At 38.2% G+C, this 17,553-nt stretch overlaps 1 protein-coding gene across 26 annotated transcripts in view; it reads left to right on the top strand.

The window, feature by feature from the left end:
• The window catches only part of TNRC6B (trinucleotide repeat containing adaptor 6B), a 133,719-nt gene that overhangs the window by 51,129 nt on the left and 65,037 nt on the right, over nucleotides 1-17,553 (top strand). For 2 of the 26 annotated variants that reach the window (XM_075752095.1, XM_075752023.1), the window contains exon 1: nucleotides 6,710-6,955. The exons of 23 other annotated variants lie outside the window; for them this stretch is intronic. In XM_075752095.1, the coding sequence (XP_075608210.1) occupies nucleotides 6,951-6,955 (5 nt within the window). In that variant the 5' untranslated portion in view covers nucleotides 6,710-6,950. Of the gene's footprint in view, nucleotides 1-6,709; nucleotides 6,956-17,553 lie in introns of those variants that run through there. One more of the 26 variants, XM_075752138.1, reaches the window with a different exon arrangement.

The raw sequence follows: 17,553 nt of genomic DNA, 5'->3' as shown, positions 1-17,553 counted from the left end.
AAATGCTTAAAGCTCCAAGGCTTAAACTGGGGAAAGGAAGGATTTAACCAATGAGGTTATTACTGCTTTGGAAAAGCATAGTAACAGCTATTGTTGATGGAAAGTCAGTTGAATCAATCATCTAACTGGCATGGTAATTCACATGCTGTAAATAACAATTAGAAAGCAACCACTTGCTGTATATATGGGTGGAGTGATACTCTAAACCATTTTCCTGAACATCTATTTACTTGGAAAGTATTATCTTTTCACTGACATAAATAGAATTGCATAAAACTGACAAAGTTTTCTTAGTTCATTGATATTTTGGCAGTTTATAGGATTTTAGAAGCTGAAGAGGGAGACCTGTTAGGATAGGATTATAGTCTCCAAAATAAAGAATCTTACAAGATGATAGTAAGGAGCAGGTTAACCAAATTCTAAGAATACTAATTTGCACAAGTTCCCTTGCATGTTATCTTACTGGAAAGTACTCATTTAATTTCCAAGGATATGGCTATAAAAACTCATTCAGCATTTTTAGAGGAGGACTTGATTGAGTGGGAGAAGATGTTTGGGGTCAATTCTTTCAGTTCCTAGAATAGTTAAGTCTCATGCAATTCTTCTCCGTGCCTGTATTTTTCCCAAGTCTCTTGTCCGGTTTTGGTCAAGTGAGGAAGAATAGTAAGAACCTACAATATAGTTGTAATTACCAGTATGTTAAACTTCAGTAACTGCCTGGAGGAGAGACCAAAATCATTTTACCCACTAAAAGGGTGGCTTTAGGACAAAACAAAAGATTATCTGTTCTGGTTATGTCTGTTAATAGCTAATCATCAGGTCTGTTTTGAGATTAGCTGCAGCATATGCTATTTTTTGCCCAGGTACTGAAAGAGGTAAAAAAAAAAAAGTTATGGGAAGAGATCTATGTAGGGCTCAGTAGACTGGTAAAGCCTTGGCATGAAAGGAGAACTGTCTGTGCAGGAAGGTGGGATTAGTGCGGTACAGTAGAGGTTCAGTGATGTGTGATAGAGATTCATAGGAAATGAGCTTTCAGTTCCGTTGTTCATGGAACAACTTTGTTAAAAGGCAGCTAGAAAGCTTCATCCTTCTCCAGTTTGGAAAGGGCATTTGAGGAGATTGAAGAAGTGGAGGCATAGTGATAGATTATTTATAGGCTGAACAGCTAGGGAAAGTATTGTGGCAGATTGAAGAAAAATTAGGTGAAAAACTGGGTGTTTGCAAAGTTTGTTGAATGAGGTTTTCCTTCTGACTTGTTATCTTTCTGTGAGCACTTCATTAATGTATAGGGTCAGAATTTTGACTTGACCTTAAAGTCATGTATAGTTCTTAAACATCATATGCTGTGAAGTTTTCAGGCCTTGTATTCTTTCTTTTGGCCCCTGCAAGATATGAATGAGATTTTGTCACCGAAATTCGGGAATGAAAGAAAACTCCTTAACACCAATTTAGCATTAAGAAGCAGGCATTTCCTTTTATTGCAGCGCTGGGTGTCAGGAGGATAGTTCCTCTAATCAGGCACACCTAATGCTGGTTCTCTTGTCATATTTATACACAAATGTTACAAAGATTACAAAGTGGTACACTCCCCGTTCCAATAATTGGTTCATATTTCTCTGCCTAGTATGCAAACTAGAAGGCATGCTCAGTTCCTTTCTCCGCCTCTATCTTTTGAGTCGGTGGTATAATTTGGGTAGGGGGCTTACGGTCGTGGGGACCCTGGCCCAAATTACCTTTCCCCTAGTTTCTCAGTATTTTGGTGTTGGTAATTGTTTGCTATACGCCTCAGAAAGATAAGGATGTTGCTGGAGGCAATTAGTGTCCTCCCTTTCTGCAAAGTATGTACATAAGGACCTTGAAGTGTCTTGTAGCTCCTCCTTTTTCTCATGATGTGTGGCAGGTGCTCATTCTAAGAATTGTTAGCCTTCTACCTAAAGTAATAATGAATAGTTTCTTATCACATATAATACAAGTAGGCCTTCATTACAGGCCTTTCTTCTTGGCTACATTTTCTTATTATGTATAATACAAGCAGGCCTTCATTACAGGCCTATCTTTTTGGCTACAATTTGAGCTTTAGTATGCCTCCGAAGCACTGTTGCAATGTAAGTTTTGAATCATAATGATGGTATGCTCCATTCCTAAAATGTATTGATAGGCGCCTTTGTGTAAGGGATGCAAAAGCTGTTGCAACCTTTTTAGAATCCGAGCAAGCTTTTCCTGTGTCGGATGCTTTTCATCCTAATCTTTTTCTCTGAAGAAAGAATTTACGTTATACTTTTGGTTATTGTATTTAAAAGGCCCTGTCAGCTCTGTTTTCACAATTCTGCAGCATAAAATGTCTCAATGCTCAAACCCCAAAACAAACCCCTAGTTTTCCTTAGGAATGAGTATTTTGTCCTTGAAGGATGTATGAACATTTTAATTTTGCACTCCTACAGAAGGAGAGGTCATCTCTCTTGCACAATGGCTTATGTGCAGTTGCTGTGAAGACTTTAAAAAAATATGTTGATACAGCCAGATTTAGCTATCATCTTCACTTTTCAGAAGTGTTGGGCATTCAGCATCTCTCTCTGTTCAGAGAAAATAATTTAAAAGTGATCTGAACTGTCCCTTATCCAGGACTGAGATGCCTGTGTCGAGTTCGTAGTTGTTACCAAGTCTAAGAAGCAAGATGCTTTGAACTCCTGGTTTTAACCATAATGTTTTTAATTGTTCTCTTGAAATAAATCATATGGCAGTTGTTAGAGCACACAAGGAATAGTTAAGACTCTTAATTCTGTTCCGTAATTTAAGGGGTTCTCTGTTTGCTTTTTATTACTAGAAATTGTGCAACTATGTAACCTAGTCCTCACATATGTGTCTCTACCTTAAGAGTTATGCTTTTAACTTCATCTCCAGAAAGACAAAGGCACCTTTCTTGATGCCTGTTAACTTGAAGAGGTGTGCTTGCTAGGATTGTAATTCAGGTTGGTTGGTCCACTGGTGGCTGGTGGGGAGCTAGGGAGGAATCAGCCTCCAGTCATCTTGTATCTGTTACTGCACCCCTCTTCTGGGGTTGGGGAAGGCGATCTAGGGAAATCTAACTGATGAGCTGCAGTGGGATAGAGGGCATGTGAGCTTCGGTTCACTTTGGCAAAAAAAATCTGCCTTTTTGCATCTAATACTTCAGGAAGCAAATTTTTCACCAGCAGGAGAAAGGACAGTTGGTGAGAAGGCATTCGTGCTATGAGAAGCTTGTTAATACTTGAGGTTTCTGCTGAGCAATTGTGTCATGAGGAGCTGAATTGACTTTTTCACTTTCATAGTATCAGCTATGAAGAACTTTCTAGGGGAAGAAATGTCTTAAATTTATTGCTACACGTGTATAGGCAGTGTAGAAAGCCCAGCGGGTGGAGTTCAGTGTTATAGGATGCTGAGGGCACAGCCTTCAACATAAGTAAGATACGTCATTGGACTGTAGGACTTTGAGCCCAAACAAAATGCCAGCTCATGAGACAAGGAATCGGGAATTTTGCATGATGACTGGATGAACTCGAATCCTTTTAAAATTGAGTAAAGATCTACAGATCAGACAGACCAGGTCTCCTTTTTGAGATAACAACTGGAGGGTACAGTTGATATCTCAGTTTCTGTAGTGGACACTGGAGCGTGCTTGCGTACATAAAACTACACAAGCCTAATTTATTGATTCTTATCGAAAAGGTCATCGGAAAGGATGAGCTGTTACTAGAACCACAGTGCAGCTTAATGTGAATTAAAAAAAAAAACCACTCTTGTCTCAGTTGAGATACGAGCGCAGAGAATCCGTGACTGTAAGCATCTCTTGTAATGCGCGTGTGTGTGCATGTATACGTCTGCTCATACTGGATACTGTCCTCATAGGAGCGCTGTGAAGCTTCATTAAAGTGTTTAAAGTGCTTTATGGTCCTCAGATGGAAGGTGCTTAGAAATGAAGTGTTTGTAATCAGATAAGTTAGTAGCACATAACAAAGATATAACTTACTAACGCTAGCTATTAACAGCGCTGTTAGCATCAGAAAGCTTAATGGTTAGGTTTTAAAGTGTGATTGCCCTCTGAAAAGGGATGTGCAGATTTTGTATGTGCTGTGTATTTTTATGCTCTACTTCATTGTTTTCTGAACTACTGTGCTGCTGCTTCTTCCACAATTTTAATTGGATAAATGCTGCATTAAAACAAACTAACAAAAACAACAAAAAAAGACCCCAAAAAGCCAACCAAACAAAACCCCCTTGAACCAAAACAAAAAAACAAAACAAAAAAACAAAACTTTTTGTGAGCCATCTTAAACGATATCCCAACAGGAATAGGTAAAGAATGAGGTTTCACTTGTTAGCTTAGTTGAGAAAAAAAAATAATAAAAATTTAAAGCATTTATTTAATTATATATTAAAATACAGATTTTGAAGTGTCTTCCAAATAAGATTTTAAAGGAGGCAAAATATTGGTAACTTTCATCTTGTCAAGTGGAGTCCATGGTTATTTATGGAAGACAAACTAGCCAAGGTAAAACCTAGGCACATAGTCCATACATTTTTAACAGAATGCTAGATAACCCAAGATGTTTTATCCATGCTACACTTATTTAAGAACTGACCATACCAGCCTCTCTAAATATTTTTGGTTCACTGATTATTTGCTTGTCCCAAAAAAGTTTTCTGATTAAAAAAAAAAAAAAAAAAGCTTTGTCATAGAACATTGACAAGGTGAAATTTTATAGCAGTGATTTACACTTGATAACACAGCAACCCAAGTGAGTGCTGGTTGCTTAAAGTCATCGCAGTATTATCAACTCATTGAAGTAAAAGCTTCCAGGATTTCAGAATGAAGAGCTGGCAAGCCCTACTGAAGTTAAGAGGAATTATAAGTCTGAGTAAAACAACTTGGCTTTTGCGACGGGGTGAAATTATCTGTAGCTTAGTGCATACTGTCATACTCTGTGTGAACATGTATAGAATATACAGCTGCAATACTTAATGCATTTTTTTCAGAAAGAGGATAGCTGTTTCATAAATATACATATATATTTGGTTTTATGAAACTTTCTGCAAATCAGATGCCTGGCAGTCAGTTTCGGTTTTTGTCTTTAGATATTCAGAGCAATTGTGCTGTTCTCTTTGGGTCTTGCCACAAATAAGAACACGTTCACTGAGACTTCACCGCATTTCTTAAATTGCCATGTTTGGATTAGCCCTGCCACAAAGCACCGCGGGCTGTTGCATCCAGTGGGCCGGTTCTCTGCTCTGGTTTAGACAGAGCAACCTGAATAGCTAGCATCTAACTGCTTTTATTGCATTAGCTATTTCCAGAGTTTCATGAGCCTGCAGAGATATATGTAGGGATGGTTACAGTGCTGGCTGTAGTCCTGTTGAAGAAATCTTCTCATCAGGGGAATCCCTGTTGGAAAGTTCCTGTACCTTACTGTGAGGGCAGTAGGAGCAAAGCATGTCAAAACCTGAGCCATACTAGCCATTCATAGTCTCCTGATGATTTCTTGAAACACAATGTTTAGCCAGTGACTTGTGTGGTACGATAATATACACAAATTATTTTTATTCTCCTTCATAATGTGTGCAGCTTCTGCCCCCCTAAATTCATTCCTATGGAGTGCCTCCCCATGACTTTTCAAGTTAGTTTCATTCTGTGGTGTTTTTTCACTGCTAGTGTGGTCTTTTTTGCTTTCTACATAGTTACAGTGCAAAACCATACAGAACTAAAACCTTGTGTTTTTTAAGGGTTCAGTCCTGAGGGTGCTCCCATGAGCTTCCCGAGGTGCTGTGGGTTATCTCACCAGACATGGTTACATTACACAGCCGGTTCATGCTTTTGTTACCTGTGTTGGGGCTGACTCAGGAGCAAGTCTCCTCACAGCAGAGTCATACTCACATTACCATATACTGTTTCTGAACTGTCTTCTTTACTGTTTCTGCACGTTCAAGGTAATGTCTGGAAACACCCTGCAGATTTTTTATGTTGCAACACTCTGGGATTCTCTTTCAACTGCTGGAGCATTTATCTATGGAAATTATGGGAAGAGACTATTGAGCGTCTGCCTAATGATTGAGTTGAAGCCTGAGACTTAAACCAGTCAAGGCCGTAGGAGAGACCAAGTTTGCTCTGCTGTCCTGCAGGTATTCATGCCTCTGAACCTGGGTGTCAGGTTTATGTGTGCAGGTTGTGTAGACAGTCCGGTTGCAGTCTGGATTCAGTGTGGACCGAAGATGAACAACTTCTTGTCCTTGAATCAGGATGGGGTACTTAAAATGTGGTTTCCTCTCAAGGTAAGCGGCGCTAGGGTCACGTGTCCGCTGGTGCACCACGGAAGAGTGTGTGTGGCTAGTGGGACTTACACATTTCATCATTCATCGGTTCTGCAACCTGCATGTAGAATTAGCGTAATTGGCTGCTTTACTTTTAGCTAGTTTTAAAGAGAAAAGCTCCAGCTGAGTCGCTCTCCATATTCTCACTGCTCACCTATGTTACCCTTTCTGTGCATCGCCTTTCCACGATGAACGGCAGAGAATCGAGCGGGTGTAGAGCGCGTTGGAGCGGCGTTGCTCGGCGGGGAGTTGTCGTCCCCCCGGTGCGGGCAGGGCGCTGTCCCTTTAAGGCGGGAAGGAGGCCGGCCCTGTCTCGTGATTGACAGCTTGCCTGGAGTCACATGACCTGCCTCTATTTGAAGGTCACAAAAAGCTTCTTCCTTTAGAGAGAGCAAGAGGGAGAGAGAGGGAGGGAGAGAGCGAGGGAGAGTGAGTGAGGGAGTTCAAGCCAAAATGGCCGACAGAGTCTCTGCTGGTTTCTGAACATTTGAAATAATAATAATAAAAAAAAAACAAAAAACAAACACAAAATCATTTTTGGATCTTTTTTCATTTCCATTTCTACCTTGTATGCCTCAACTCGCTGGATTTAAGCACTGCTGCACTTTATGAGGTTAGTGGTACATTTATATTTTATTAATGTTTTTACCTATCAGTAGATTTTTAAGAGCCTGAGCTGACCGTTTTCATCCATGGTTTTGCAGAGGTGTGTTTGGGGTTTTTTCTAGCACAAATACTTGCTTCAGATGTTGTCTGGTTTTACGCGTAAAGCACTTTTAGTGGATTTTTAGGGCTTTTTAGAAGGAGGTCGCCGTAGAAGTGTATTGTGGATTTTGAAGAGATTTGTAATTTAAAACACTTAGGCAAATTACAGAAGATCGTTTTATTTTCCAAGCTGGTGAAGTACAAGATGGTACTGAAAATCTTGTTTTATTTAAATAGAGGCTTCTAAACAGTGATTTCTTTCCCCACGGCACCCGAAGCTCTTAAATCTGCTGCAAAAATTTGCATATATAAAAATGGGTTTGCATTCTTTCTGCTGCTGGGTCCGACAAGGGACAGATGGGGAAGTGTTCTCACCGGGCCACCCTTCCCAGGGAGAAAGGAAGAAAAAAAAAAAAACCAACCCAAAAAACAAACCCACCCTAAAATCAGGCAGGCAAACATTCGAGTAGGGAGGTTTGGGGGGTTAGAGGATTCCTGCACCGGCAGAGCCCCGCCGAGCAGAGCGCACACAGCAGCCGCTGGGCTCCTACGCGGGCTCCGGCCGCCGCTCCCCTCCCCCCCTTCCCCCCCCGGGGCCGCCAGCTCCGCGGTTTCGGGCCGTCGTCAGGACCAAATGGTCCTGCCCTATAAACATGGCATCCGGAGTTAAAGCGAGCTAGGCGTGCTAGGTAGTGTCGGCTTTAAAATGGTCTTGCCGTGTCCAGTTGCCCAGAAGTAAGGGGACCCCTTCTCTGCTTAACGGGTCCGGCGACTGATAAAATGTGGGGCAGGTATTTAGGAATGCACGCTTGCAAATGCAAGGTGCTGGGTGCTACTGATGTTTTGTTGACTTTTGCTCTGTACTCTTAATAAAGCAGCTATTCATCTGTATGTTAGTAAATGTAGGTAAAAAACTGCATTTTGTCGCTTTTTTCCTTATCTTCTGTGTTACTAAAAATTTAAATCCGAGTTATTTTTGCATCTCCCTCCAGAATCAAGCAAAAAAATTAAAGGGAAATAGCTGAAGCTTGCTTTCTGAGAACAGGCTCCTCCTCCTGCATTGTAAGAGTGTGATGTAATGCTCCTTTCTGTGAGGTTAAACGAAAAAATTCTCTGTGGTGGTATACATTATTCTTCACCCCTTCCTGATAGGCCATGTACTGTGGTATTTTTTGTAGCTGGATACTTAAGCAGTAGATAATTATGCAAATAATCATGCGAACGTAATTTTACATTGCAGTGAATGCGTGCATTAATTATGGTTAGCAGGTCGACTTTGTAAACCTACAAGATGGGTCATATTTTATATTTCTTTGTGGCCTTACATCCATACAGTTAAATACAAATGGAGAAGGCAGAGTTGGATGTGTTTACTGAAAATGTATCTGACTGTCCTCATTATAGTCTTGTAGTAGTATATATCAGGAATTTTTTTGCACTGGCTAGCAAATATTTGAAATAATTCTGCAGTATATTAAGTTTCTCTTGGAAATTAAAGATATGTTTTTATTTTAAATTAGAGCAGGCCAATAAAAAAGAACACTCAAGTTTGATATAGTGTATTGTGCTGATAGTTTTGGTGTTACAAAGTTTAGTAGTAAGGGATAACTCATTTCATGTATAAAGTAATACACATTCTCCCTGTTTAGGGTTAATGAACTTAGATTCCACCATCGTGTTATTGGCATGTATCTGAGGGAATATTATAGAAATGTTCTGTGTTTGACCTGATGCAGCCTGATAGCTTTTGTTATTCAAAGCCTTCTTGGGCTTAGTTGGGATCCTGATGTAGCCAGAATATGTTGAATATACCTATACCTGTTGATTGATAAACTTAATTAGACATTAGAATTGTTTTCACATACAATATAAATAGTAGTATTCTCAGATCTGGTACTTACTGGACCTAAATGTCAATTATGTAGTTTTATATGATAATTGCTATAGCATACGATGCGTGAACTGAGGAAGTAATGAAAACCTAAATTTTGTCCTGAGTTGGCAATAGCGTAAGACGTAACCTTCCCAGAACTTGCGCTTGAGAAAAGTACTCGCCTTTCCTGTGTATTTTTCATCTTCATGCATTACTGTCTATGTTATATGCTTCCAAATTTTGTAAATGTTAGTATAGCTTGATAGTTAGAAAGATGGAATACAGCATATCTTCTAAGAACTGCAGCTGCTCATAGCTATAGAAGCTGTCATGGATCAGACAAAAAGCAACCATTGAGAATAATTGAAGTGATTCCAGTACTGAGTCTGTCAAACATTTAAGTAGCTTTGTGAGACTATACACTGTGAATAGGAAGGACTAATTAAAATAATTTCTGATATAAATACGTTTTTGACCAATCAAATCTTAATGCAGAGTGTGTTGAGGACTCTGCAGCCTGTGAAATCACAGGATTTTAAAAGTGCGAGTCAGGCAGTTCTCAATACTGTTCGCATTCAGTGTGTTTCTGTGGTACAAAGGGAAATTATTTAAAATAATTTTGAGAGACGTGAATTGCAGTTTCTAGATCACTTTGAAGCTTGCAGAAGTGTTCGGGCAGGGGAGTCTTTTCTGCTTTGTTCAGTTTACAGTGATGATACTGGGTTTGGAAGCTTATTTCATTTTTCTTTTTGCATTTGTATGTCAATTGTTATTGGTATCTACAGGAATCGGTCCCTTTCCAAAGCAGACTACTTTAGTAGGTTGAAAACTACAGTGAAGTCTGTAGTCAGCAGAGCCCCTGGAGTTTTTTGCACTACATCTAAGAGATTCTTGAGAAATAATTGATGAGAAAAGCCTTACTACCATTGAGCTTCAGTATACAGGAGTCTGCTGTTCTAATGCAAAAAAACTTCAGGGAAAACAAGCATCTGAAAAATCAGTATGCTTAGAGTGGCTTTTTCTAGCCTCTCTCTCACCCCTGCTGGGAAGGAAGAAAAAGAAACTTCCTAAGATGATACAGTCTGTGTTGGCTAGTTTCAGGTAAACTTAACCTTTTGAGACTTTTGTCTCTTACTAATAGATGGCTGAATAGAGGAGAAAGCATCCAAATCTATAAACAAAGAAAAATCTGTAAAATTAGTGCATTGCTGGAAGAGAATTTTTATCCGTACCTTTCCTAGTACCCCTGCAAAATCTTCTTGTGGCTTGCACCTTGAAGCAGAATTCTTTAATTCTGGTCATTGTGGACCTGCTTTCCTTTTGGTGACCAGGATGGAAGGTTTATTTTGAACAGTATTTGTGGAATCTGCATATTTCGTGTTGTCTTCAGCTGGCAGTGGGTTTACAACTGAAAAGTTTGAGGGTTTTTTTTTGCTTTAATTGATTAAGAAACTTACCTCCTCCCTAAGAGCTGTTTCAGCTTGTTAAGTATTGGTTTCCTATTTAAACAGCTCAAGATTTGAGGCCGGAAAATAAGAAACATAGGATGTTTAAAAAGCTATGCTTTGTGCCCTATCAAGGGGATCAGGTGTGAGTATGTGGGTTCTCATTTTGTAACCTTCCTGAAAGTCTTGTAAAGGGTGATGTGTAATGTGAGGGCAAAAGTAAAATGGCTTTTCACTTAGAAGAATCCTGCTGAGAAAGCTAGTTAGAATTTCTAAGTGGCTAAACTTTAAATATTTAGCTATAACTGTTGCTGCAGAATTAATTTGGTAAACAGATGTAAAATTCAGTTTGGGTGAATAAAAAAATTGAGTGCTTCTCAAAGCAAGGCAAGTTCAGTATTTATTTCAAGAAACAGCAACTCTAGTTGCTAATGTCACACTGGCATTTAGTTGGTATGATTACATGTGCTGTATTTCAAATATTGGTCAAACAAGAGTATCTAAAGTTGGATGTCAAGATAACATGTTTTGGCCATTTCAGCATTGAGGGCAAATGTAGAGGCATCATGGAGATAAAAATACTCTATACTGAAAATATTTCTATTTTGTTTTAGTAATGGTGCCATAATTGTTTTGAAGGGCACAAGAGAAATGGTGCCTTTCTGTATCTGTGGTGAATTCCAGCTCCAGAGCTGTACATTTAGCACTTTTTGCTGCTTAAATTTTTTTTCCTTTGTATGTAGGCTTCCAACCCAACGTGACAACACTTTCTTCTTTTTTTTTTTTTTTTTGTAGAGACAGAGCATATATTTTGGAGCAGTGTGAATATATGCAAAGGCTCATATTTTTTATACATAGTGCCATCAACACATTTCTGAAAGGAGTTCCTAAGGCTTTATGAATGTTGTAATTTTAAAGGTTATTTTTCTGTACTGTAGTGTGCTGGCATTATAGTTCAGGGCTGAAATGCTCTGGTGCTGCTAGAATTATGTATTTCTGATAATTTCTGAAAAGTCACGTCTTAAGAACTGGTTGATGTTATATTTGAATATTATAGTATGGGCAAATTTAAAGACAAACCTTGATCTTCTTTCAAACTATTGTAGTTCCAGGACTACTTTTAATTAGGCCGTTTGGTCATGTGAGAAAACATAAAACAAGATACAAACCCTGGTGTTATTTTAGGTACCCAAGAGAAGATACATTAGTAAAACAGATTAGATCTTTAAAGGCAGAACAAATCAAACCAAGGGTTAAACAGCGTGGAAGAATGTGTGCTAATACACCTGGCGAGAAAATACTGAGGGAAGTCTTGTTAAAAACCATAGGTAGTAAGCATAAGAGCTGAGTGCTATTCCTTTCAGTGCTACAATTTCTGTCTGAATTTAATTAAATGGATGCTTGTATATGTTAGGCAGAGAAAATTATCTGAAAGTACTTCAATATCAATAGATGGAGAAATGCTTAAAAGTACAAAGCACATGTATTAGTACAAATTTATGTTAAATTGAGACTTAAATTGAAATGTAGCCTTGGAGTTTACTACTACAACAACAAAACCAAAACAAAGCATCAAGATACTACTGTGTTTTATTTCATGCCAGCAGGGAAGTGCTTCTCTTTTTAGGATGGTACTTGTGAGGCCTTAACTTCAGAGCATTTTGAACAGTAGGGGAGGTCAACAAATTTTGAAGTAGCTCAAATAAGAGCAGCAAAACATAATAGAGGGAAGTAGTCTAGCAAAAAATCCACTTCAGCTTTTTTGTATTTATTTTTATGGATACATACATTTTCTGCAAATGAGTAAGCAGTTGTTTAATTTGTATCAGAAAACCATTATTTTGACACTGAACTCCATCATAGTTGAATGTGCTTTGAACAGGATAGTTACTTCAGCAACTAAAAAGCAAAAGGCACAAATATTTTTAAATGAAGGCGGCCATTCTTTTAATTTCTTAAGAGTACACAAAACTCCACTGTGCCTGATTTGTGAAGTAAGAGAAGGCTGCTCATCTTTTCCCAGTGTTCTTAGTAGGTGTAGAGTTAGGGCTTCCTCAAGTACAGATGTGGATATAACAGCTGAACCCAAAAACTAATTTGAACTTGAGCTGAACATTGTCTTCATTTCTGAATCAAAGAAGTTTTGTGGGTTTTGTTTTGTTTTTTTTTTTTTTAATAAAACAATGGGAAAATTACTTCTAGTATTCTCAGTATTTTTTTTCATTTTTTGAAGCACAGCATTTGTTAAATGGCATAATCATAAGCTACTGTCCTATCTGTAATTTCATAGTGGCTGTTGGGCACAGCCACTGTGTACATGAGAATGTGTAAGACTTCAGCTGCAATGAGACTACTGGAATTCATTTTTTATTTTTTTTTAAAGCATGTACACACCATAGCCTTTGTAGATTTTGAGCTTTTGGGGCTAGTTGACCTATATGAAAACAGGAAAGGTTAAATATATATTCTGTTAATGCCATTTAACCATTAATTAGAGTTGAGCTCAATTGTCCCGTTTTACATGTGCTCTGTGGCAAATATACACAGATGTGTTGTCATCATGGTTCAGTCTACAGTTATGAACTTGGTTCTACGTCTGAGCCATCCAGTTCTCCAGGATGCAGTGTCCTGTCACTTCAACCTTCCTTAAAGTAAGCCTTCCATGTTTCTTCCACTTTTTTTCCCCTGGTTTAAATTTTACTGTTTGTAGTAGATGACATTACAACTTATTATTAGAGTCCTAATGTAGCAGCACTCGTGTTCTTGTTGCAGCTACTGTATTAGCATTTATATTTTTAATTGTATATAATTTCAGTTAAGCAATCATACTAGATTCGGGGTCTGATTTAAAACACGTGGTTCTACTTCTGTCTTGATACTCTAGTATCTTGATACACTTGTCTACAAAACAGCTTTCTTTGGCAAGAGGGTGACTACTACTGAGAACTTCATTAACTAAAGTGAGACTGATATATTCTGATATGTCACTTTGCCAGCTAGATATACAGCATGTTTATGCTCAGCCTTTTGCCGAACAATTCATAGGGAGGATGATTTGATCACAACACACAAGTGAATTTTGGTATTTTAATGCTTGGAAATTCTAATCTGGTAACTCTTATTCGTGCTCTTAAGTGTTATTACCCCACTGCTTTATTCAAGGGAGCTTCTATGGTATATACTAAAAATACTTTCTAAAAAATAGTTAAAACTGGTTAGAAACACAACACATGGAAATAGAGGATATCCTATTTAGGTTATACATATGCCATTCTATATCTAGCTCTAATTTTCTTCGTGGATGTCATTACATGTTCATGTGCACTGGTTGGAATCTAAATGTTGGCTAGGTTCAGATTGCCTGTAAAAATACTTGGTTAACCTGAAGTAAAACCTCAAAAGCTTTTTTGAACCTAGTGTAAAAGAAGGCTCCAGCTGGTGCTACAGAAGTCAGTGATAGCAATGTTAATGAGAATTTTAAATTAAATAGCCTAGTGTTAGAGTCAAATAAATTTTTCCATTTCTTTGCAAGTAATGTGCAGATCATCTGTTTGATAGAGCTCAACCAGACCAAACAGTGCTGAGAGAAAGTGGACAAGGCATAAGGATTATTTTTTATATATTTTGTCTTTATCTGTGTCCTGTAATCCTATTCAGAGCAGATCTAGATTACCCTGGTGGGAATGCTTGCTGACCAATATACTGGCCTTGCTGTAGTATTCGTGATTGCTTCATCTGGTGGAAATACGCTGATGGTAGTGTGATTTAGGAGACTAAAAATCTCATCTCGGTAAAGATTTAATCTTCCGAATAAGTTGTTTAGATTTACTTCTTCATGATGCTATTTCTCTGACTTTCTAGGGTTTAATTGGCAAATACGCTTTCCACTGAATTACAGTGGAAAGTTTTAGTAAATGACCTGGGATGGGAAAATTGTAAGCCTTACATGCAGGTAATTTTTCAAGAGTTTGAACCAGTTTAGTCCTCCATGTGCAAAAGCTATGTGAATTTGCATTTAACCACCTCATCTTTTCATGGTAGCTGTTCTGGAATGCTGTTTCTGATTAAGTCTTTGAGTGACTGTTTTTATCACAAAATAACATTATTCTGAATTAATTTACTGTGGTGTTAATTGGGAGATAATTTTGCTTTACATTTACCACTGTGAAAAAAGCAAAAGCCAGGTGGAAGCTGAACTTTGAGAGTCTAGGATTTACAATGACAGCTACAGTTGCTTAGGTCTTTAAGCTAGCTTTCTGTGGTTAGGCCATGAATAACTGAACAGGTTAATTTTTTTAAAGTCACCCTGTCTCAATAAAGTTTTGGGGACAAGTTTTTTTTTCCCAGGGATGGATTTAAAGGCAGCGTACACTGTTTTAAATGTGATGAGCTGTATTTGTGTGGTTGGATCATTGCAGTTCAGAAAAGCTGAGGTTAGCTAGCGTCAGCCTCCATTACATTCTACTTCAGTCTAGATAACACGAGGTGAAACTCTTCTACAATAGACTTGCAAGTATATGGTCAGCTTAAGTTTCTGTAACTTCCCTTGATCTTTTTCTTAAGAAAACTTACCTTTTAAATGATGTTTCAGTTAGTGCTAGGTAATTTGGTTAATTTCAAATCCTTCCCCCCCCCCCATGTTCCTAGTCCATTTTTCTATTGTTAAAGTAATATTCTAAAATATTAGTTGTTGTAATCATTTTAGTGTGAACATTTTGTGGCCTGTGCATTTAATGTGTTAAGCTCTTAAAAACAGACTTCATCACTGGCTCAGTGGGTTAATAAGAACAAGGTTGTAGATTGTTCTGCATTGTAAGTTTAATTATAGCAGATAACTTGATTTCATTTTTCATCCTCTTTTTTAACAAACTTTGAAATACCTGTTTTCCAACTCACTACATCTTTTGATATTTGTGTGTATCATACATGTGTGTATATGTATATATGTAATATGTGCATGTTGGCAGTTAATGCAGTTAAAAACTACTGGATATCAGCTGGCATATGGAGACTTTTTAGTGGACCGTAGGCATTAAAGCTGTAGTAAAAATTGCTCTCAAAGTCAATTCAAGTCTTTTTTTTTTTTTTTTGTTTGGGAAGAGCCTGCACAAACAAAGCAAGTGCCATTCTGTAAGGTAAGTGTACAAGTTGAAGAGGAGCAGCAGAGAAATTTAGAGGCTCTCTGAAGGCCACACACAGAAAGTCAGTGGCAGAGCCAGACTTGAACTCAGAAGTTCCTGGCTTGTGGCCTGGGGCTGAAGCCAGTTGTGCACAGCTGTATTGAATTGTGAATAGAATGATGCTTTCTTTTTCCTTTATGGGAACAAAGCTGATTTAACTAAACTTATAATGTGAGCAAAAAGATGGAATTGTGTATTTCACCTTTCCCAAAATTTCAAATGCTAACAGCTTTACGTGTTTAAAACTTGCATTCAGCAGTTGTGGATTTCCACTTACCAAGGAATATGATTAATGTAGCTAGGTCATAAATTGTCACAAATCGTAGTGTATTGTCTTGAGGTCAGACTAAGGGCTTTTGCTGAGAGTGGAGGAATTCAGGGCTTAAAAGCCGCTCTGCATACTACATTGAGAAATATTAATGTTGTTAAAAAAAAAAACCCTCCCTAAAAAAGTACGTGATTTTCTTTGATGTTTTAAAATAGAAGTGAAAACCTAGTGCAGAGGCAATCTTCCTGAAGTGTTTATTAAACTGAAATTCGCATTCTATATTTAACACTCGTGGAGTTTTAACGAGGCTGTAAACATTGTTATCCTTCAGTGCAGTATGACAGAAGAGAAAACCTGCTGTAGGTTCACTGACTGGTATTTTCTTCCTTCCTGAAGTAAAAACATAGCTTTGAGTAGGTTTTATTGAATGTATGGACAGTTTTGGTTATTTGAGGAGCTCCCTTTCAGGAGGAGGTTTTGAATTAAAATATTATTACAGAATGAACATCGCCATTACAAGTTACCTTTTTGTACTGTTAAAAATCTTGGCAAAGGTTAGTAAATCCATTTTCACAGTAAAAGGGACTTTATTTTCCAGGCAAAATGTTATTAGTTCTAAGCTCTGGCAGCACAGTAGAGTTTAGGGTTTTTTCCTCAGGTACGTTTGCTTTATCTGTGTACTATTTCTTGCTATCTGAGCCCCTATGCAAATGTATAGCAAGGGTATTTTCCTAAATTACTAACATGGAACCTAGCTAGAGAAAACAAACTAACAAACCCAAAACTAACAAACAAAAAACACCTCAGTGTTTTAGCAGGAAGTAATTTTCATTTTGTCTGTTGAAAATAAAAAAAAAGTTAAATAGTTACAAAACCAAATCCAGGTATTGAAGGCTTAACAATAAAATATTTCACTTCTGAGGGGTTGAAGCACTTGCGCCCTCCTTTCCCTCTTCTCCCCTACTCTGCAACAGTGCCCCAGTGTCTCCTGGCATGTGCAGTGTGACTCTATCTCACTATTGGGAAAGAATTGTTACTGAGTGATATGCACTTTGAGGCTGCATCTAGAACTGTTCATTGGTAGTTAATGAAAATCAGAACAATTATTTTGAGCATTACAGTGGTCTACTTTTTTACTTGCTCTCCTTTTTTATGCACCCTGCTAACTGATCCAGATGGAAAATGGTTTCTGAGTTTCCCTTTCAGTTTGAGCTGTTTGAGTGTGTGCAAGTCCCAGTTCCCTCTGGTTGTGGCTTCAGAAGACATTTAATCTGGATGTCTGTCAGGTTTGTTGCACAAGCCTGGGCCACTTTAGAGATTGACGTTGTTGTGGCAGTTCTTGCTTTATTCACCTATTACAGCTGGTAATACGGTGTAAATAAATTGTACAGGTCTTCCCGAAATACTGTGACCCTATAGTGATGAGTGGCCGAGTACAGAGTTGCTACCCAGTCACCACTTTGGAACAGTGTTACGGACTAATTTCTTGCAGTGGTGAGTGGGAGACCCAGCTCAGCTGGTTTCATTCGGAGCTGTGCTGCCCCCTAATTTAAGTTGGTAGAGATAGCTTCAGTGGCAGAATACAGTTCTCCTTCCTCTCTTTAAAACTTCAGTTAAGAGCAAGCTTATCAAAGGCTGATTTAACTAAGGATGTTGTTTCCAGTGGTGCCCAATGTATTTATTTTTTTAAATACTCTTTAGAATGAGCATAAGAAACAGTTGGTGACTCTTACTTGGTGC

Source organism: Balearica regulorum, chromosome 1, assembly GCF_011004875.1.
Source record: "Balearica regulorum gibbericeps isolate bBalReg1 chromosome 1, bBalReg1.pri, whole genome shotgun sequence".
NCBI classification, from domain to species: domain Eukaryota; kingdom Metazoa; phylum Chordata; class Aves; order Gruiformes; family Gruidae; genus Balearica; species Balearica regulorum.
Note: the sequence above shows the minus strand (reverse complement) of the source record. Positions and strands in the feature narration are given on the sequence as shown.